Raw genomic sequence first — 23,035 nt, forward strand, 5'->3', positions numbered from 1 at the left:
AATGTGGTTGGTCCTTTCTCGAGTAACATACATTCATTAGACACTATCTGTCTATAGAAATCACCCCCTTAGCTTTTCAAAAATTATATTCCGATGGCAGTTAGGTAAATGTGGTTGGTCCTTTCATGATCTTTCTGTAATTTCCTATTGCATCATTCATTGCAAATTTAGAGCGATTAGGTAGAGAATAAGTACCATTGATTTGAAATTAGTGGAATAAGGGGTGGAAAGGTTATAGGTGCATCTTAAACTATGTCGAGGTCAACTCAAACTATGGACAAGGGCTCCATTCCCTCCTCCATACTTAAGTTATAAGTTAATGAAAAATGTTACTTAATCCTAACATAACAAAGATGTATTTTACACTTATTTGATAGAAATAAAAGATGATATTGATGCTAAAGCACCATTTAAGTCATTAACTAACTTTAAGAATTTTAAGAATAGACTACTGTATCAAAGTCTATGTGGTGGTTCCTTTTGTTTTTATTTTACACTTTTATCTAATTTTGGTACATAAGAGGCTTAAACATCTCAGGAGCAGCTCCTCTTGTCCAGTTTCTTCATCAACACCATTTTTAATTTTGAAGAACTAACAGTTAAAAAAGCAGCAGCAAAAATATAAAGAATACGCATAGGTTGAGGAACTAACATATGAAATTTATTATTGACATTAAGACACTTCTCCAGTTTTGAAACAATACAAATTTCTGGTGTATGTACTACATATCATTTTATTCTGAAAACACTCCTGCAACTTGAAAGATAATAATAAATACTAAAACCATAAGCACCTGTAAAATTACAGGTGCAACTTTATTCATGAAAAATCCTTTCTGCAATTAAAGAAAACCACACATACTATAATACAGGTTTATTCATAAAACAACCTTCCACACTTACTGCAGAAATATAGGCAATTTATTCATGCACACTACTACACTCCAGCAAAAGAAGAAAATCTTTCCATTAGTAGTTGCTGCCATGGTGCTATCCACTTGTATTTTCATTGTATTCTGGGGACACACGAAAATTTTGGAAGCAATTAGAGATTGGAAGAAAATTAAAGACAATCAAAGAAAAAAAAAAGGACAATTATGTCAAACATTTCCTAGTTCTGTCTCATTACAAAAGAAATATAAAATTCTTAGAAACATGGTACTTCTATTTTCAAGCACTCGAAAGCTTTCCTTCCTTGCTTACTGTCCTCATCATGTTATAACATGGACCAATCCACAAGCTAAGTTGAACCCCTTATTGTCTATAATATATAAGATGGCTTTCTACCCCAACTCACACACAAGAACCTTAGGCAACGACACACCCAAGAACATTGAAAAACCAATATCTTCGGCACTGAGGTGGCGTGGAGTAGCATTTTCAAGTAGGTTTACGAACCTAAAATTATCTTGATTCTTGTATTAATGTTCAAATCTTCTTACAAGCACTCTCCTAAGGAAAGGACTGAAACTCAAGATAACAACCTTACCATATTGTGCCAAGGTTAGACCTCTTATTTTCCACCCAAAAATAAAATTTTACCTATTATATCAGGTTCCTAACTCACTTTCCTTTATCACAAAACTAACATATTATATATGCTATATATATTTATGCACTATTTCCATAAAATGGAAAAAAAAAAAAATAGCAGGAAAATTATAGTACTCACCGGCATTTCAACTTTGCTGGGCTGTTTCTTCTTGAGCATACCATTAGCATTCTAGCCTATCACTGGCAGTTCCCAAATTTTTCAAAAGGGCAATTGTTAAATAGTGAATTTAGGTGAAATGACTGTTGATTAATATAAGCATTAAGCAAATGATGTAAGCTCCTTTGGATTGCCTTCTCTTTTTTTCATTATAAAAACTTAAAAAGAGTACATTTTTATGATTTCTTTCTTGCTCTTTCTTATTTATCCAAACAGACTTGATTTAAAGAATATTAATAAAATGCATATTTTTTAATTTGTTATCAGCTTTTCAGGTGTTCTTATCTTCCAAATAGTAAGCCACTAGGATTGGGTTGGGCCAGTGACAAGAGGTTTTAGTAAGATGCGTGAAGACCAAGTTCAAATCCCAACATTGTTCCGATTCCAAGAAAAACAAAATCCCATCATTGTTATAAATATTTATATAGAATGAAAAGAAAAAAAAAAAAAAAAAAGAAAAAGAACTTCCAAACAGTTAAGTACATACAGAACATGAAAATGACCCAAGGTGTTAAAATGGATGAAATCATGAGTTAATCGGCATTATATGCTTGGGCATGAGAATTAACTAATTCAGCTCATCATATTATACATATGAATGTTACTATGACTATCGTTATTAAAATTTTGATAATTTGAAGAAAATAAAGCTAAAATTAAGATTTTTACACTATTTTGTAATATTTTTATATTTCAAAATAAAGTAGCAAAAAGTGATGAAACTAAAATATATTGTCAAATAATAAAAAATATAATCTTAATTTTAGTTACACTTCTTAAATGTTATTAAAATTTTTATAATCATATAAAAAATTTACTTTTTATAAGTGTGTGCGCCACAATAATCATATTCATTATAATGATAGCTACAGTAGAATATATTTGTATACAAAAGTACTATGTATGCACCAACATCAGGTATTATATATAAATATGTATTGTTTAAATTATTTTCATTGTGTATTTTGTATTCTAACATATATTTTACGAGGTAATATCCAGTTTCACCTCTAAAATTCCTTGGTCCTTAAATTTACAAATCTTGAATCTCCTTCGTCCCTAATTCAATTGTGATTAACATAATACGGGCGTTAAAGTGCCATTATGGCATCTCCTAACAATAAGGTGGCGTGACTAAAATTTCAATATGATCAAATTGGTGTTCTAAATTAGTTAATTAGACTCATTTTAATTAATTGATTTTATATTAGTGCAGAGACTAAAATGAGTCTAATTAACCAATTTGAAACATTTATTTGATCATATTGAAGTCTTAGTCACGTTGCTGTAGGAATGCCACACTGGCACTGTAATGTTTCATGTCAGCACTATGTTAGCGACAGTTGAATTAGAGACGATCAAAGATTTACAATTTGTAAATTCAAAGACCAATTTTGTCCTTTCCGAAAATCAAGGACTATTTTGATTAGGTTGGGAATTTCAAGGATCAAACTGGACATTACCTCTATTTTATACTAGTGACTAATTTTGGTGTTACAGCTAGTCCATTTTTATACCTGCGTGTGCAAATGTGTGTACGTGTGTGTGCATACGCTTGGTGTGCGCATGCGTGCATTAGTTAAACACACTTACGTGTAAGTCATGTTCGCAGAAGTTGCTTTCTCAAACTGTTTGTGGACAAGGCTATTCATTTCACCATAGCAACGCTCTTCATCTATTTTCCCTTGCAAGAACCTGGGCAGCACGTCACCATGAGAGAAAGTCTTCATCTTATTGGACTTAGTGATGGTGAATGAAACTCTAGAGCTGTCCATTTTTGAGAAATACAAAGTTGAATTCCCCGTGTAAAAGCTTTCAAGTTGTGGTAACTCGTCGAGAGACAAAGTACCAAGGCTACTTAATAGTATCATATCATCTGGTTTATCTCCCTCTTCATGAGCCACTACTGTCTCCAATGATTCACACTTGGTAATGGACAATTCTTGCAGTGCACCCAAACTTTTGGCAGTTGAAGATGTGAACAAATATTTCAATCCAGCACAATTACATACACTTAGCACAGTTAGACAGAAGAAAGACACTACAGATGAAGATGCTAAGTTTGTCAAACAGTTGCATTCCGAAATTGTTAATCTTTTTAGGTTTTCAAGAAGAGGGGCCATCCAGGGCTGCTCAAACCCCATGGAGTTGAGCTTGTGTAGATTTTTAAGTCTCAACGTTGTAAGCTGCGAGAGGATTTTGGAATAATCAATGTCAGAGCTTTTTGAGTGGAATATATCTTTGAAGGCGCAATCTACTAGCTCAATCGCCTCTAACTTCGGTACTAACATCTTGCGGAATAAACAATCTGGAAATACATCTGACTCATTATCGTTGAAATTATCCAGTCCCAAGTATTTTGCTTCTTGGAAGTCCACATGAAGTTGTTCTTCCTCAATCAATATAACAATTTCCTTAGTCAGCACTAATTTCTCCAAATCGGAGGTCATAACCTAGGATGTGAAATCAATAAGACATCAAATGAAGATAAGGTAAGTAATTGGGAATCTTTCTTTCTTACTTTAAGATATGAAATAAACTAGTGATCATACATATTACATTGACCGTGTTTGTGGGATTAGAAAGCAGAAAAGACTATAAATTAATATTTGTTAATTAGCTAGCATTTCTCTTTTTCTCTTTATACTAAAGTAGTGTATTAGATATTAACATGTCCATTAATTTATTTTTTTATGAAATGAATGTGAATAATAATATCAAATTTAAAATTAGTTATGATAAAAAGTATGTTACACTAAAATAAAAAATTAAAGTCATAGGTTCAACTCTCATAAATTATATATGATAAAGAGTATTTTTAACAAAATAGTTGTATACCAATTCTCTTCCATATTTCTATTTTTTATATTAGTAGAAGTAGATATTACTAGTGCATTAACAGGCTAACATGCCTATTCATCTACCTTTTTATTAACTAAATGTTAGGAATGACAATGTCAGCCGATTCGATTTGCTTTACCTCAAATAGGGTGAATTTTTCAAAAGGCTAAGCCAGCTTGTTTGATTGGAAGGAAAGAAATAGAAAAAAAAAATAAAAAAAAGAAATTGAGTGAATTTTTATTTTCTTTAAATATGTTTGGATAAAAAAAAAATATTACAAAAATATAATATTACCTTTATATTATAAAATGTATTGAAAAAAGAATAGAAGCAATATTGAAATAAAATAACATAGCAAATTTTCCATCCAATATTGGAGAAAAAAATGGTGGGTCCCATCGGCCTTTTATACTATTTAATTTTTCCCTTCTAATTTTTTTCTTCAATCAGATAAAGGAAAATAATCATTTTCCTTCCAACTTCTTTCCCTCCATTTTCTTTCATTTCATTTTCCACTCAAACAAACAAAGCTTTAGTAACTGAAATTTAGAACGGATACAAATAATACCTAATGAAAGTTGTTTACATTATATTTGGCTTAATTGCCAAAATGCTGGATTTAGGCAATGTTGATCCAAATATAAGAGAAAATAAAGAAAATTATTGGACACTTAAAAAAAATTCTCTTTTTATTATTCTCACTTACACTGTTTCAATTTTAAAGAATTTAAAATTGTTTTAATTTTATTTTAGGCAAATTAAGTTTCTTTTTAAAAGAATTAGTTTGTAACTATTTTACGTAAACTTTGAGTTTCACCAATTCTACTATTGATTTAAAAGTTTCCTTATAAAAATCAAATTGGTAAAAGTTAATTCGAATAATTAGAATACTTGATTATCTTACTTTATATTAACATATAACATGTTCTAAAATTATAAACAAATATCAAATATTATATTACACATATATTGTTGTCACTAAACACATCTTGGCCTCTTGGGTTTCTTCCTAAAGTGGGTTTGGATGTTGGTTACCTATACTCTTTCTATTTAGATTTTGGATGTTTTTTTCCATTTAGTTTTAAATTTTTTTTGGCTTATGTGCAGCCTAACTAATAGTTGGTTGTTGTTGGCTCATATCCTAGTTGATTAGCTAGCATAAATGATGCAAATAATACATAAGATGAACAAAATACGAGATAGCTCAATCCGAATTCCATACCTTTTGTGGTGAAGAAACAGAGCCATGGTTGTCATGATCACTTGCAAAACAATCTTGATCCCCAGGATATGATTTTGGAGAATTCTGAATGACTGCTAGAAAGAAGTTGAGCATTGGACAACGAAAAACTAACAAAGTTTTGAAGTCATTAGACCATTCTAACAAACTGTCAATTCCAGAACAAATGCACCTCAACTTTGGCAAACCCCATAGCACCAGACTGGTCAATATGGGGAACAGAACAATAGCCTCTTTGTTATTTGCATCTTGAGCAAGTGCTTCATCTTTTGCAACAATCTCCTCTAACTCCCCACAGTTTCTAACAATTAATTGCTTTAGGTTATCTTTGGGAACTGATGCTGGAAATAGACTTTTTATTCCTTTACATTCATCAACACTAACTGCCTCCAGAAATGGAAAGCTGAAGAGACTTGCTTTGGGATCATTGTTCCAAACATGCGTCAGGGTTGGAAGCTCCTTCAAAATGATTTTACTCAGGCGAAATGTAACAGGATCATCATGTTTTGCTGATGTATCTTTCACGTCAAATATTGCCTCAACATGTTTACATTTCTTCACTATCAGGGTTTCCAAATTACTTAAAAGGGGAAGTAAATGAGATGGGAGAACTGCATTTGTTAAAAAGTCACAACCTTCCACCTCCATAGTTTTTAATTTAAGAAAAGGGTAACCCCATTCAACTGGGACTTCTGGTGAGCCAACCCATTTTCCTTCCAATTCAGGATAATCATTCAGAGTTAAATATATCTGAAATAATTGAAGAAAATTATTATTAATATTATTATCAATCAGCTGATTCATAGAAAAGTAATTGATGAAATACTACCAAGGAGTTGTAGAGGCGAAATAATTGCATAACGGAAACTGAAACAATATTAGAATTTAAACTTAATTTATTCACCAAAAGGGAAATTTACGATTTCTAAAAAAATAAATCCTTAACTATATGTAACCAATAACTATAATTTATGAAATCTGATCCCTTTTCTTATCAACTACTTTTATGGTATAAACAGTTTTAATTTGCACTGTAATACTAAGCATGTATTATCTTTTTATTCACAATGTTATATTTATCACGGAAACATATTCAGAATTTTAACCATTAATTCAGCATCTTAAAATGAGATCATATTTGGCAAAAATTTAGTAAGCAAAGTACATCTTTGAAGTAACACATCTTGGTTTGGTTCTTTTAAGTTGGAAATAATCGTCCACATCTCAGTCATTCCATGATTAAATTCGTTAATTAATTTATAAAAATCCGCACCTGATATAAGAACTGCTTTCCTAGTACAACGTTGAGAACCTCTTGAGAAAATTCGAAGACCGAAACATCTGGGTTGGAGAAAGAAGCTTTCATTTTTCTTGAAGGATCTTCATCTCTCAATTGTTGAGAGAAGATGGTCATCTTGGAGCACATCCGTATATTTACCCAAGCCAGAGAGGGTAACTTCAAGGCAGCATTGCCTTGATAAAAGCATTCCAGGCTTCTCAAATGTTGAAGACTTATGCTTTTTAGCTGCTCAAAGATGATCTCTTCTGTGGCTGTTTCATCATCTTGCTCTTTTTGCACTATGTCTTTCAATGATTTACAATCATGAACGTACAACTCCTCAAGGTGCTTTAAGCTTCTTGCTGCAGAGGATGTGAGCAAACACTGTAAACCATGACATCCACTCACATTCAATTTTTTCAGATTGGGAGGATATTGCTCTATTGCCCTCAAAAGTGGACAATGCCAAACAATTAATTCCTGGAGCTTTGCCAAGTAGTCTAACCCGCCAATGGAGCTTAGCTCAAATAGGCAGCTTAGGGCCAAGTACTCTAAGTGTTCAAGGAACTCGGGATTTTGAGAGGGGAACAATATCTTCTTGAAGCTTGTGGAATTGATCATTGCCATTCTTTGTAACATGGGTGTCCTCTCAAGTATTTCAAAGGGCAAAGTAGAGTACTCATTATTCACATCATCATCAAATGCTAACATTAGTCCTGTTAAATATTCAAGATCCCTGGACTGCTGCAACCATAACTTTAGCACTGAAGTATCCTTCGACCTCATGTATAGAGTTGCCACCTTGGAAATGTCCTGGTAAAGGAAAAACAAGAAGAAAAATAAAGGACATGCTTATTTGCTTGTTTTAGTTTGTGTTGATTTGGATTTTTAGAGAATAATTAATTACCTTTATCTTCGAGAAAAGGGCTGATCTATTAGTTGAAGGACTAATTTCTTGCGGTGTATGAAATAGTTCAAATTTGTTGCAGTTGAATGGATACAAATTGTTTAACTCTGGACACTCCAATGTGAACTTTCCATCATAAAAGTGAGCTAGTCGTGGCAAGTTATACAATTGCAACTTCATTAGATAAGGAAACACAAAAATCTCCGTGTTGCCACCTCCACTCCTATCTTTCTCAACAATTTCTAGCAACTCATCACAAGAACGTACTTCAAGTTGCTCAAGCATCTTAAGATTTCTAGCTATGGCCACCGGAAACAAGGCTTTCAGTTTTCTACAAAACTTGACAGTCACCTGCTGCAGATTTCGAAAGCGGCTGTCTTTTTGTTTATCCTGTTGGGTCCACACATGAGTCACATTTGGTAGCTCTTCCAGAGTGAGCTTCTCCAACTGGAATGTTCCCTTGATGTCATTCATTTCAAAAATGAATGTGATGCTTTTGCAATCTCGCACTTCTAATTCCTTTAGGTTCTTCAAACATCGAAGAACAAATGATGGAATTGCACATGATTCGAATTTACACCTTTCCAACGTCAAAGTCTTCAAACTGTAAAACCAACCTCTGTCAAGAGCTTTTTCATTTTTCCAGCCTTCTTCAAGTACCAAATGCTCAGAAACACTTATTTTGTCCATACCTTCATAATATTTCTGCCAACATATTGCAAATAAAGCCATGATTCAAGCATATAAGGATATGTAAATAAATCTCAAAAACTTATAAGGATATATGTAAAGCACTAATAGAGTGCAATAAACAAAAATGAAGTGTGATGAAAGTAACTCGATTTTACATTATTCAAGTGGAAAAGAAAAAAGAAGCTGAATTGAAACACAATTTACCTTCTTATTGTATATATATTTTATTGTATCTTGCAAATTACAATCCCAGCACATTCTCTTCTCTTCATCACCTACAATGTACACTTTCTGCATAATTGTTGGCGTGGTTTTGATTTCTTTTTCAGAGAACGTTTCCATTTTGGGGCAAGCACTCACCACAAATTTCTCCAATGATGGAAACTCAAAGGAACAACTTTTGGAACTGCAGAAACTAACAAGATTATTCAAAGATACAAGTTCTAGAGCTTTCATTTGTTTGAAAACTATGATGGACTCTTTTTTGTGTTCTTCACCTCCGTGATGATTATCTGATACAATTTCCTCCAGAGATTCACAATTGGTTACCTTCATTGTGACGAGTTGACCCAAGCTTTCAGCTGTTGATAGTGGCATTACATATTTCATACATTTACAATCTACAACTTCCAAACTGGTCAAGAAATTGAAACATACTCTCTCCTTTGAAGGCACTATAGTCTCCAAACTAGGACAATTCTCTAAAGTCAAAGATTCTATTCTTTGTAGAATTGCGTCTTGTTCAAAGCCAATATCATTGAGAGATGGTAAGTTGGTTAACTTCAAGGTTTTCAGCTTTGGAACAACTCCTATGTTTTCAATTCCATCAGACTTTGGCTCCACCAACCTGGGAAAGCGACAGTTGTCCAGCCATAGGCTCTTCAAATAAGGATTGCTGTGAAGGAAACGGTATAGAATCTTGGTGTCCTCTAACCAGGACAAGCGAAGAACTTCTAACTTGTCTCGTCGATAGCGACTTGACGAACTTGTATGCTGTAACTCAATATGCATCGACCTCAACTTATTCATTACCTATATAGAAAACAATGAAGCAAATGTATAAATTTGACAGTTTTCTTTTACTATAAATTCTTCTGATTTCAAGTGTTTGGTGAGTAGTTAAAATGTTTCTCACATCGGTTCAAATGAATTGTTGTAAGGTTTGGATCAACACATGACATCTACCATACAAGTTAATATAATTTCTTATCAAGCCATGCTACTTGTACACCAAAAATCAGACACTGGTATAAAATACACGTTAAAATACAAAATACACATTGAAAATGAGTTAAACAACACATATTTATAAAAAATATATAGTGACTGATTTGGAAACTGGTGTTTTATGTACATGTAGTATTTTTGTTTCTCACCTAATCCATTGACTAGGATGGAAAAAGATCTTCTAAAGTGGAGATTTGTAAGTAACAAAGTAAGGGATTAATCATCATTGAATTTGTAGTCTCTATCATGTGAGTCACCATGCCTTAATTCAAAGGTGATTAGACTTTTACTTTCTCACTTTAGATAAACTTGATCCGACCGAGACATTTGTGTAAAATTAAATGAATTTTTCTATGAATTGAAAGGCTGCTTGATATTACCTTTTCATGAAAGAGAGGCTTTCCTTGTGCAGATGTTGTGGCTTGACTGCTTTCTTCTCTAAATAGTTCAAGGTTGCCACAAAATTCAATAGACACGTCATGTAACTTTCTACACTTCAATTCACAATGTCCTGGACAGAAACTCTGAAACTTTGGTAGCTTAGAAAATTTAATGGTGGTTAGCTCAGGAAACTCCAATGGAACAAGATTACTTGAGCTGCTGCTGCTGTTGTTGCTGGTACCTTTTTGGGCTGCTACAATTTCATTTAATTTGGAGCAATCCGATACCACTAAACATTGCAGTTTTTCAAGCTGATGTTCAGCAATGGAAAATGGAAATATATTTTCCAACTTGTCACAATCATGAACAGTTACATTCTGCAGAGATTTCAATTGAAGTGTCCCTTCTTGATCTTCCTTGCATCTCAATATAGTTTCCAGTTTTGGTAGTGATTCCAAATGAACATCTCGCAGTACGGTAGCATATCGGTTCTGATCGGCGGCTAAGTCAAATATAGTTTCCATTGACTTGCAATTAGTAACTGTCAAGCTGCTTAGTCCTTGAAATATTCCCTCCATGTCATGACCGAAAACACTCACCAATTGATTGCACTTTTCAATGACCAGTGTGTCCAGTTTCCCAACCGGGACATTAAGATTCCAAATCTTTCTCAAACTGCTCATCCTGCTCAGTTTGATATTCTTCAAATTTGGAAAAGAAACACCCTGCATTGATTTACCGTAACAATATAATAATCAAATTAAAAGAAGTGAATAACACTGCTAGGTGGTGCAAAAATGAATTGCACGAACTACAAAAGAGCGAATTCACTGCAAAAAGAGGCTAACTTGATTAATTATTATAAAATGAGTAATGTTGACTTTGGTCAATCAAAATTGAAGTGATGGGTGAAGATGGTCCTTAATTTTTCAAAGTGGTCCTCAATCAAAGAAGGGTCAACAATTTTTGGAGAGAGAAGGGAAACGGATTTTTAGGCTTTCTTTAAATAGAAACTCACGTGCATTTATGATGTTAACAGTTGAAAATCGTTACATGATAAAGAAAGATGGTAGATGAGGGGTTAAATGGAAAAACAAGTGTGAATGGTGGTGTCTTTTGACATCGGTCTCAACATGTCTTCTTAACTGTGGAGACTCACGTGCATTTGTCTGTTGAAAATCGTTAGATAATTTAACAATTCTTAATTATTAACATCACATGAGACAACTACATATAAGTTTTTATCCCTTTTCATACAACACTAAAGGATAATGCTTTTTATTAGAAAATTAGAGGCAAATTGACCTTTACCTATTTTAGCATGACACTTATCGATTAGATCATCGTAGTAACGTATCACATAAATGACTTTTGTTAATATTTAACTCTAAAAATCATTGTTATTTAAGTTTTTTAGGTGAATGCTAGTGTAAATATAGGGGTTTGGAAGTAGGGGTTTAGGGGCTAACAAAAGATTATACAAGTTGGATAGAATAAAAACAAGAATGAATATTATTAGTCTTAGAGTAAACCACTAATTCTGCACTCTAAATTATCAAAACGACAAAAATAACTTCACTTTTTTTTTTTTGTGACTTAAAAGAAAATAAACAAAAAAGTCCTCAAATTTTTAAAATTGCTACAAAAATACTCAACCATAAATAATCATGTTGTGTTGTAGCTTTTGGTTGTTGGGAAGATAAGAAAATGTAGCTTTGGCAGCCAACATGGAGTTGTCAGCTCAGTGGAGGTAGTGTGCTTGTGATGGTAGGGAAGAGGACGAAGAGAACGAGGAGGAGGAGGAGGAGGGAAGCAGTGTATGGTGGTGATGAGGAGGACGGATATGGTGGTGGTGGCTATAATGAGAGACTAAGGGAGCTGGCTGCTGTGGTGATGGTCTAAGGGAACTTTGGTGTTAGGGAAGGATATTTTGAAGGATAATTTAGTTATTTATTAGAAAATTAGGGTTTTTCATTTGGGGATACATAGAAACATATCACATCATCAATAATGGTGTCATTCTATCATTTTCGTTTGCTACTACAGTTAATTTCTTTAACAAAAAAGACTTTTCTTTACTGTTGAACATTTTTATAGTGTTTTTAAAATTTTAGAAGATATTTTTTGTTGCTAATAAAAGTGTAGATATTTTTGCCAGCGTGTTCCGATAATACAGGAGTGAAATTAGTTTTACTCTTATTTTTAGGGTTAGTTTAGTAAAATTTTTATTTTTTAAAAGTAACTTATAAAAATTAGCTTTTAAAAGTTAATTTTTTAAAAATATTAAATTAAAAATAGTTTTTAATAAGCACAAGCAACAGTGCGTTTGGTAAAATAGTTTTTAAAATTTAAAATACTATAATAGATATTAATGTAAGAGTTAATTTTGAATCTTAATTAATGTGTAAGGTTATATTAGATTTTTTATTTTTGATAAACACAAGTCAACTTTAAAAAGTTCTTCTTTAGATGTTTTCAAAAGCACTCCTAACTTTTAATAGCACATGAGCTTTTTGATTTACCAAATACAAAATGAGGCATCTTTTTTAAAAGTTTTACCAAACCAAATCTTATTTTAATAATATCACTTTTTTTAATTCATACATGTAATATTAAAAAAATCATATATAAAGTGACAATGTGACATTATAAAAAATAGAAATGATATTTTTTTAAGGAAAAAAAAAACCACAAATGTTACCTACAGACCTTAGCAACTTTTACGGGTCCATCAAGGAAGATGTTCTCCATCTTGTAGCATTCACCAACATAAAGGCTTTGAAGCTTCTTCAGATTCGTGGCCAACGAGAATGGCAACAAATATTTCAAATTGTGACAACCAATCACATCCAAATGGATCAAATTTCCAAAATTTGGACTCTGCCCAATCCATATTTGGTCAATTTGGATAAACTTCAGCTCTATTCTCTCTAATTCTGAAACTTCAACCTGCCAATTTTTTAAAAATACAAAAAAAAATCATATATATATATATATATATACTTTTAATTTTTAAATAAGGAAAATTTTGAATCTTATGTTTTCAAAAATTAACATATATATTTAAATTTTAACTTTTTTAAGTATTAAGAGGATGAATTAGGATTTTTAAATAAGGAAAATTTTGAATCTTATGTTTTCAAAAATTAACATATATATTTAAATTTTAACTTTTTTAAGTATTAAGAGGATGAATTAGGACTCTTAACTATTTGTTGGCACAATATAACTCTTTCACAAAGAAAAATAATTGGAGGTAAGTAATTTATCTTTCTAACTTTTAAAAAAAGAAAGTTTTGATTTTTTTATGTTTTAAAAATATTTTAAAATGTTTATTTATTTAAGTGTGAGGGAGATAACTAAAAAAGGAATTAGATAGTACCTTTTCATGAAATAGAATTTTGTTGCCTTCTGTTGTTGGTATGGGATCGAATCCACTGAACTCAGGTAAAGATTGTAGTGTCAAAGTGCGCAATTTAGGGAGCTTAAGCATCTTATTTTCATGAGTGCTCTCTACGGGGACAATCTCCTTTAAAGAGTCACAATCAGAGGCTTCTATTGTCTCAAGAGCATATAGAAGCTCAAGCATAGGAGTAGAGAAAAGATGCCTTAATTTTTCACAGAAATTGACTTTGATGGTTTTCAAGTTTGCAAAGGAGGGCTTGGAAAGTAAACATGAAGAGAAGCATATTTCCTCAATTTGCGTCACTTTATAGAGTTCAAGAGTTTCCAGTTTCTCAAAAGCCTTCTCATGATGCTGCTGCCTGTCCTTGGGGTGAATAAGAAATTGGATGTCATGATTATTTTGAATGGCCAGATATTTGAGATGGGGAAATCCTTTCAAATTCAAATCATAAAACAGATCTTCAACATCAGTGAGTTTTCCTAGCAACAGATACTCAACTCTTTCGAACAGCATTTTGATTCCCTTCTGAGAATGAATGTGAATTCCACCTTTTTGATGTATTGCCAAAAATCTCGACAATTCATGCTTTTCTGGTATTTTGAAATCTTTTTCTAAATATCTACTCAAAGAGCCAATGACAATTTTGTAACTAGATAACTTGTCAAAGAACAAGTTCTCCGGCAAATGATCCACACTTTGTATTTGTATGTCAAGATTTGTCAGTTGATTTAAACCCCCCAATTCTAATAGGCTAGCATTTCTCCTCTCATCATTTTCAGCTCCATTGATAACCTTTGGCCATTGAATTGGAGTCTTTCTCATGTACAATTCCTCCAAAGAAGTAAGACGTGAGATTACATTGGGTGGAATGACTCTAAGTTTAGGGCAATTACTTATGTCTAGAGTTTGCAGCTTAGACAATTTCCCTAATTCAACAGGCAAGCAATCAATATTAGACCCTGAAAAGCTAAGAATTCTTAGATTCTTCAGGTTTTCTATGACGCGTAATTCCTCACTTGAGGAATTTAACGTGCAATGCTCCAAACAAAGCATTCTTAATTTGGTTAGAGAACCAATGGATGAATCCAACAGTGACACATGAACACCAGTTAAAATCAACACTTTGAGCTCTTTCATTTGTTTAAAAAAATCATTTGGAAGTTGTAATTGTGGATCATCATTGTTAATTTCCAAGATTTTAAGTCTATCACATTGCATCCTCTTAGTAATCGCCTCATTGACATCACAATGCCGCAAAGAAATAGCAATGTACCTTCTAAGCTCATCATCATCTGGCCATTCATCTATTTTTCCTTTGGTCAACATGAGCATGTGCCTCTCCTTGAATGCTATCGACAATGCAGCATTGCGAACAAGATTCTGCATTGTGAAACGATCACTTGAATAGCTGTTAGACAACAAACCCGACTCTCTGAGCTTCATAAGCATGACTTGCACTCTGGTTCTGGCGTCCTTTACTGTGTAGATGCCTTGAAGAAAACCCAATCCAATGCATAGTCTCACCAAATCTGAAACTAATGCATCATGATCCATACAAGCACAAAGCAAGAAGGTTATCTTGAGCTCCTCGTTTTCCAATAGATCGTAAATCACCCGTGTAGAATGCTCGGGTGTTCCTGCCAATGCCTGCGTTTCAAGCTTGTGATGAGTTTCCTCCCAAACCAAGCGGCTCCGGTTTTTCAATGCCTTTGCAGTTGTAACTATCGACATTGGCAATCCATCACACTTTTTGACAATTTGAGCTGGTAATTCTCCAAGTTCAAGGCTCTTGTCACCTATACCAGCCATTTTATTGAACAAGGTCCTTGCATCCTTCTCATTTAAAAGGTTCACAGGGACAACTATGTCCGGCCTCACGTCCATTTGGTTCAACACTTGTCCCACCTCAGAGATCAGCAAAACCTTGCAACCTTTATAACGCTCTTCTGTTGTCAACATTAGCAAAGGTGAAGAACCATCAGGGTCCTTCTTCTCTTTCATCACACCATGCGCAATGTCTTGTTGCTCTGTCTTTTTCTCCTCAGGAACCCTTGAGCCAAGGGACTTCCCTCCTTTGAAATTCTTCTGGTTGTCATCGCCAGTGTGCCAAGGAATCCCCAATATATTCAAATCCACTTTAGCGCTAAGATCATCGAGGATTATAAGAGTGCTCTCCTTCTCTTTCTTCAATCTGTCTCTTATTCGACCTGCTCTTCCTTCCTCACTCTCCTCTTCTAATTTCATCCACAGCATGTCAGCAATCTGCCCTTGAATCTTTCTTATGTCTGGAGTTTTTGTCACGTTTGCCATGATCAGTACATCGAATAACTTGGGCTTTTCTTTATCATTTTGAATTCTGTTAACCGCTTCCATGACTAGAGTGGTCTTCCCCACACCAGATGGCCCATGAACACCGATCATTCTAGCACTCGAGTCTTTCAATGCATCCATAATGTCTTCCATGGCTGTGGCTCTGGAAGGAAGGCTTTGATAATCAACATTAGACAAAGCAAGACCCACTGAAGGTGGTCCTCCATGTGATATACAAGCAAACTTTGCCTTCTGTACCTGACTCTCAGCTTCTTTTTTAAGTTGTATTGATTTTTTGCTAAGCAAATATCTCGCTAGCAAATTAGGAGGAAGGCCGGTGAAACATACTGCATGGGCATGGTCTTCTTCTTTAAGGAACTTTTCATAATCAGAAATGATTGTATCAGCCCTGTCCAACCATTTTGACACATCATCGTATATTTCTCTCCCATGCCGGTCTTCGTCCTCTGCAACCTTATAACGCAAGTTCCGTTGTTCTAGCTTGAGCTTGTCAACTTGATTTTTTAGATCAATAATGTTACTTTCATAGTACACGAGGTAGCTCAGCTCTTGCTTTACGGCCTCTTTTACCCATTTGACTAGCCAATCTGGCAAAGGAGGTGTAGGAAGAGCCATGCTTCATTCTTGAACTTCTACGGTCGCTACATCTTCTTTCTGCATATATATATGCACATGAAACTGTAAATTCAACAATAGAAAAAAAGGTCATTTGCACACTTTTTGAAATTAGTGTCTAGTTAAATGCCTTCATGATATCTAACTACGTTTGTGTACTTTTGTACAACATCAGAGTATTTTTACTTTTGCGTGATGAAAAATTTGTATATTTTAAGCACATAATGAAAAAATACATATGTGTATTTGAGCATAAAAGTATTGTTGAGATTAATATCCATAAATTCTGCTTTGATTGTTCATTTTTGTTTGCTCTAATTCCAATTGTTATTGTTCACAACGACTAAAGTACTACAGTCGAGTAGTGTATATAATACATTGAGTAAGAAAAGAAGAACAAAGAATGAGCTTTTCAAGTCCTTGATTACGCCTTCATGGCCATTCGATGGAAGCACACAAGGTTTCAATCATATTACTTTAATAATCAATACTCTTCATGGCAATACTAATCTTATAAGCAGAGACGGAGACCAGTGTATGCTAAGGGAGGCATTACCCCTCCCTCAAAATTTAAATTTCGAAAAAACAACCATTTCTACCCATAAATGTTTAGAATGCTGCCAAAATTACTTACAAAAGAATGAAACTAACTTATATCCATAAAAATGAACTCCATATGACAAAAGTACTCAAACCATGAAATTTTTGTTGACTTTTTTAAAAATTAACCAAAATTCCTAAATTAACCCTACTCTTTATCCCCAACCTCCATCTCTCTTCTTCCGATTCCAAAATTAAATAAATAATTTTTAAATATATATAAATAATAAATATTAAAATACGATTAATATATTAATAATAATAATAATACTATAATATGTTATTAATATTATGATCTAGATAATTTTTACAATAAAATAAAAACTAATAAATACATTATTTGATATATAGTAAAAAAATTTTGAGTAATAACAAATTTATTTTTTTTATCTTTTTAAACTAAATTAATAACTCTATTTTATATTTTTGTTCTAAAATATACCATGAGTAGGCTACTAATACTAAATGAACTAAACATTATATATATATAGAGACCATTTATAAATTTAACAAACTCAAAGTATCAATAATATTATTAATTTATTAATAATATTTTGAGTAAAATATATAAAAATTTAATTGAATTTTAGTATACATAACATTTTAGTTAATCCACATTATTCTTATGTTGAGTTTATATATATATAAAAATTATTAATAGTGTATTTACAAAGATATCAAATAAAATTATTTATTTAGTTTAAAGAGAGAATAAAATTAAATTTGTTATTATTCAAAAAAAATTTATTATATATCAAATAATGTGTTCATTAATTTTTATTTTATTGTAAAAATTATCTAAATCATAATACTAATAATATATCATAGGGTTATTATTATTAATGTATTAATCGTATTTTAATATTTATTATTTATATATTTAAAAATTATATTTAAAAATTATTTATTTAGTTTCATAATAAATGATATTTTAAATTTAAATAATTTATTAATTAGTTTGTACTTATTTTACCATATATTTAATAATTTATTAAGAGTAATTCTCCACATACAAGTGCTTTTTCATACAAGTCATACAAGTCATTTATATTCACCATGTTTTCACGTTTTTTTTTTCCTCTTTTTCTTCTTCTTCTTTCTCCGTGCTTCCTCTTCCTCTTCTTCTTCTTCTTCTTCTTTCTCCGTATCTCTTTTTCTTCTTTTTCGTAATTTTTCTCTATCGTTATCATCGTCATCAACACCACCTCTTCCTCCCTTCTTTTTTTATTGAAATTTCTTCTCCTCTTTTCGTTTTCTTTTTCTCCTTCATCAAAATCACCAGAAAAAACGAAGAAACATTATTCAAGGTACTGTTTTACTGTTCTTCTAGATTTTTTTTTAGATTGTCTCTGTCATGTGCCTCATCCTTAACCAGCAAAACATTAAAAGATTTTAAGAAGAAATATACTGTCTCCCCCTATATTGGGTATATTTCTTAAATCCTTTTGGTGTATTTCTTAAATCCTTTGAGTGTATTTCTATAATCCTTTGGGTGTATTTCTGTAATCGTTTGGTTTATTTCTGTAACTGTTTGGGTGTATTTCTGTAATCCTTTGGATGTATTTCTGTAATCGTTTGGGTGTATTTTTGTAATCGTTCGGGTGTATTTCTGAAGTTCCATCATCTTCAAAACAATTTCAAAGCTTGATTTCAGAAACCATCAAAATCGAAAAAAACAGAAGGAGATCGAAGGCAAAGAGAGAACGCTTTTCCATACAAGTCATACAAGTCATTTATATTCACGCCGTTTTCACGTTTTTTTTGTGCCTCTTTTTCTTCTTCTTCTTCCTCTTCCTCTTCCTCTTCCTCTTCCTCTTCTTTCTTCGTGTCTCTTCTTCTTCTTTTTCGTAAAAAAGGAAATGAAGATGAAACACGCGAAGATGGTTCAGTGACGCGCGTGTTAGACCCAACTTGTAAGACTTGTAAACAAAAATGACTTGTATGTGTAGCACTCCTCATTTATTAAAAAAATATTAATATAATGAATAAAAAATAATTTAAAAAATATATTGTTTAAAAAATAAGGACAAATAAACTGCTAATTAATTTGAATTTAGAAATAATTAGGCTCTTGTCCATTTCTAAACTTGACACGTCAACTTTTTCCGTTCGGAGTTTGATAAATGGTGCAGTGTTTGTAACAAGAGCGTGTGGAATGTTGTAACAGAAAGAGGAGAGGGAAGATAAGAAACTTAGATGTATTGAATGGCAAAACTAAGTTATACTATTAGAGTTATCTTTCTTATATAGATATATAAATAGGTACCACATTAGCTTGCTTCTAACTAACTACCAATTACTAACAGAAATTGATTTTAACAGAAAAGATTCTACTCCTAACTACTAGTGACTCCCTTCCTTCTACAATGAGCAAGTGGTTAGTTTGGTTAATTAGTTTTCTTATAAGTCAGGTAATAGAGTTAACGGAGAAACATCCACAGAAAACTAATAGAGGACAGAAATCGAAGTGAATCATTTTTGTCTTGAGAGGTCGCGTTGTCATTCTAAAAAAATGGAGCAAGGGTCGAATTGGTAGTTCACTCCTAATTTAAGACTTCTCATTAATTTTTGGAGGAAGTAAACAAAATTTTGAGTTGGGTATTTTTGTTATTCGAAATTCATTTTATTTTTATGGATAAAAGATTAGTTTTATTCTTTTGTGAGTAGTTTTGTTGGCGTTTTAAATATTTATATATAAAAATAGTTTTTTTAATTTTAATGTGTAAATATCTTTAATTTTTATATTATATTTTTTTAGAGTTATATTTTTATATTGGTCTCTTTTTAAGAATTGCTCTAATTTCATTCTTATTTATTCAGAAGTAGTAAATTCGGTTTTGTAAGGCCCACATCGGTTGGAGAGGGGAACGAAACATGCCTTATAAGGGTGTGGATACCTCTCCCTAGCATGACGCGTTTTGACAAGTGAGTGTGGGGGGTTTCGGCTAGCATCCCTATCGTCAAAAGCAAAACCGTGAGGCCTTGTGTGCCAAAACGGACAATATCGTGCTTGCGGGTGGTCTGGGCTGTTACAGGTTTAATCTATTTAGGTAGAATTATCAATCCATCTCAATCCGTCTCGCATTCAGATACGAATTCAGAAATTTTAATATAGTGGGTTAATTTTAAACAAATTTTTTATTATTTTTTATTATATTTTTCACTCCATAAAAGCAATTTAGACATAACATTTAGTTATTGAGTTGATTTTTCAAAAAATTTATTGATATATAATTTATAAAATTATACATTAGCAGTCCTGCACTTGTTGCTTGTTTTTTCTTCAACAGTTCCAGACTTTTGAATTAATTATTTAAAAAGTGTAAATTAAAAGAAAATATACTTTCTTGGTGAGAATTGTATTATTTTGATTTCATTTGAATACCCTAACCATAAAAAATTTACTGAGTCACCCAATCATAAATTGTTATATTGGTCATTTTGTGAATTTTGCACTTCAATGTTTAATTGGTCTTTCAAATGTTTAAACTGACACTAAAAGTTAATTTACAGCACACTAGACTATGAATTGGTTTGGTATTTTTTTTTTTAATACGCTTGGTTTTATGTTTGACAAATAAAGAAAAAATCACATGTTTGTATTTATAATTTTGAGAAATTAGGAGTGTTTTATTTTAAAAGTATTAAAGAAAGAATTTTTTAAATTTAACTTGTGTTTATCAAAATTAAAAAGTTTAATATAATTTTTATATTAAAAATATTCAAATTTATTCTTATAATTATGTTTATTGTAGCTTTTTAAATTTTAAAATTATTTTACTATAAATACAATTATTGTTAATTGTATTTATCAAAAATTAATTTTATTTTTCATTTTAATTTTATTAAATATAATTGTTGCAATTTTTTAAAAAATTATATTTGAAAAGATAATTTTAATAAATTATTTTTAAAAAATAAAAGCTTTACAAAATTATACCTATATGTTTTAGTTAATTTATATTTTTAAATATTTTTATACATAATAAATCTTCTTTTTTTTTTTTGTCATACACGTATTCACTGACTCACATACAGTTAAACCCAGTTATTTATAGTGATTGAACCTTGTGTGACTCTTTAGGAGAATTAATTTTGCTACTAGTACACATACGTCAACAACCCTAATAAATCACATTATATTTAGGTTGTGTCTAGAATGAAAATTGAGATTAAATTAAGTTTTTATATTGTATTTAATGTAAAATATACTGAATTAAATTATGTTTAAATATCATATTTAATTTAAGATAAATATAAGAATTGAAGGTAAATTAAAGTTTGAAGAGTTAAATAAAAATATATTTAAAAATAAATATTATTAAAGTTTTAATTTTCAGTTCAAAAAATTTCAGTCCCTTCATAAAATTTTCTATTCCAATATTAAAATTTTACTTTTAATTTCTAATAACTGAATACAATATTAGTCTCTGTCTTTTTATCTCAATTTTATTATCTAAAAAGATACACTATTTTAAAATTTTGTTGATAGATATCTTTTTAAACATCCAAAATCAGAGACATCATTAACAAAAAAAAAGTGAGAAATTTAATTTTCCAATAATAATAAATGTATAAAGAGTTTTCGTTAAAAAGTGTATTAAGAAAAAAAATTATAAAATTGTTACATTGCAAGCATAGAAAGAAACTGCATAATAAGTACTTTATAGTGAGAAAACAAACCTCCGATTCGAGTAGTAGTTTGGATCAAGCTTTGATGAGTCGTTGTTTGACCTTTATAAGAATATAGAACAAACAAGAAGCTGTAATATGCTCTGATTGATGCAAACGGAGGCTTTTCTACTCTCTATCTTAATCTTTGTTTTTTTTTTTTTTTTTGGGGTGGCCAGGGGGGTGGGTGGTTTGAGTGGAAGACCAGAATATTGAGATTGCTCTGAAAATAATGAAGTTGCAGAGGGAGATTACCAAGTGGTACATAATATATAGCATCCAAAGCACTAAAATATGCTCTATTAATTATTAATCTTTATGGTTAAATTGTGGATATGTATAGTTACTTTGGGACAAGACACAGACATTGAGATATAAAATCGTGTTTAAATATAGATAGAGAAATTGTGTCTAAAAATATTAAAATATTTTGTGTTTATTCTAATAAAAAAAATACAAAAATATTAACAAGAGATATAATTTATTTTTTATTTTTTATTATTTTTATTAATTTTTTTATAATGATATTTTTTATTATTATATATATATTTTTTAATTTTTAAATAAAAAATAAAAATAAATTAAATTTTTATAATTTATTTTATTTTATTATCAAATAAAATATAAAAATATTAAATTTTATATTTCTGTTATTTATATATATATTTTTTAATATTTTATATTATTTTATTCTCAAAAACAATTGCAGTGTATGTCGCTGCGGGCTGTGCATTTTTTAAGTATCAATAATGTGTTATATCAATATTTAACAGTGGATATGGTAGAGATTAAAAACTGGTAGGGGTTTCTTTTAGGAATCAATATTAGTACCCTTCATTATCATTATTATTTTATAAGAAAAATTTTTATCATAAAGAATTAATTATATATATTTGTGTATAATATATAGTGTTCATATATTTTTTAATTAAATAATTATCCACCAAAATAATTAAATTTATTATAATAAAATAAATAATCAAACATGTCATAGGAGAATAATTAATTTTTTTACAGTGGGATAATAAAAATATTTTATAAAACACCAAATATATATTTTTATACCATAATAATTTCGTATACATACACGTATCATAAATATGCAACTATCACTAATCTAATAATTAACTCGG

The 23,035-nt window shown here is 31.1% G+C and overlaps 1 protein-coding gene across 2 annotated transcripts; it reads right to left on the reverse strand.

The window, feature by feature from the left end:
• Nucleotides 1-639: 639 nt before the first annotated feature.
• On the reverse strand, nt 640-22,146 carry LOC107624875 (uncharacterized). Of its 2 annotated transcripts, none has more exons than XM_016327348.2 (11): nt 21,915-22,146; nt 13,662-16,670; nt 12,989-13,228; nt 10,279-11,004; nt 8,876-9,703; nt 7,979-8,683; nt 7,066-7,884; nt 5,775-6,542; nt 3,305-4,164; nt 1,673-1,734; nt 640-1,016 (listed from the first exon to the last, which is right to left on the reverse strand). In XM_016327348.2, exons 2-10 carry the CDS (start codon nt 16,629-16,631, stop codon nt 1,716-1,718), a joined length of 7,935 nt encoding a protein of 2,644 aa, XP_016182834.1. In that variant the 5' UTR covers nt 16,632-16,670; nt 21,915-22,146; the 3' UTR covers nt 640-1,016; nt 1,673-1,715. The 2 variants fall into 2 exon arrangements, with proteins under 2 accessions (XP_016182834.1, XP_020971065.1); XM_021115406.2 differs by having other exon boundaries at nt 13,662-16,694; nt 21,915-22,144.
• Nucleotides 22,147-23,035: the final 889 nt, after the last annotated feature.

This window comes from Arachis ipaensis, chromosome B2 (assembly GCF_059453495.1).
Source record: "Arachis ipaensis isolate K30076 ecotype BB chromosome B2, ASM5945349v1, whole genome shotgun sequence".
Classification (NCBI taxonomy): Eukaryota; Viridiplantae; Streptophyta; class Magnoliopsida; order Fabales; family Fabaceae; genus Arachis; species Arachis ipaensis.

Coding starts and splice junctions, on each gene's coding strand:
- LOC107624875 (XM_016327348.2), bottom strand. CDS start 16,631: ATGGCTCTTCCTACACCTCCTTTGCCAGATTGGCTAGTCAAATGGGTA. Junction 13,229..13,661: donor AAATTCTATTTCATGAAAAG/GTACTATCTAAT, acceptor AAAAATTGGCAG/GTTGAAGTTTCAGAATTAGA. Junction 7,885..7,978: donor CCCTTTTCTCGAAGATAAAG/GTAATTAATTAT, acceptor TTCCTTTACCAG/GACATTTCCAAGGTGGCAAC.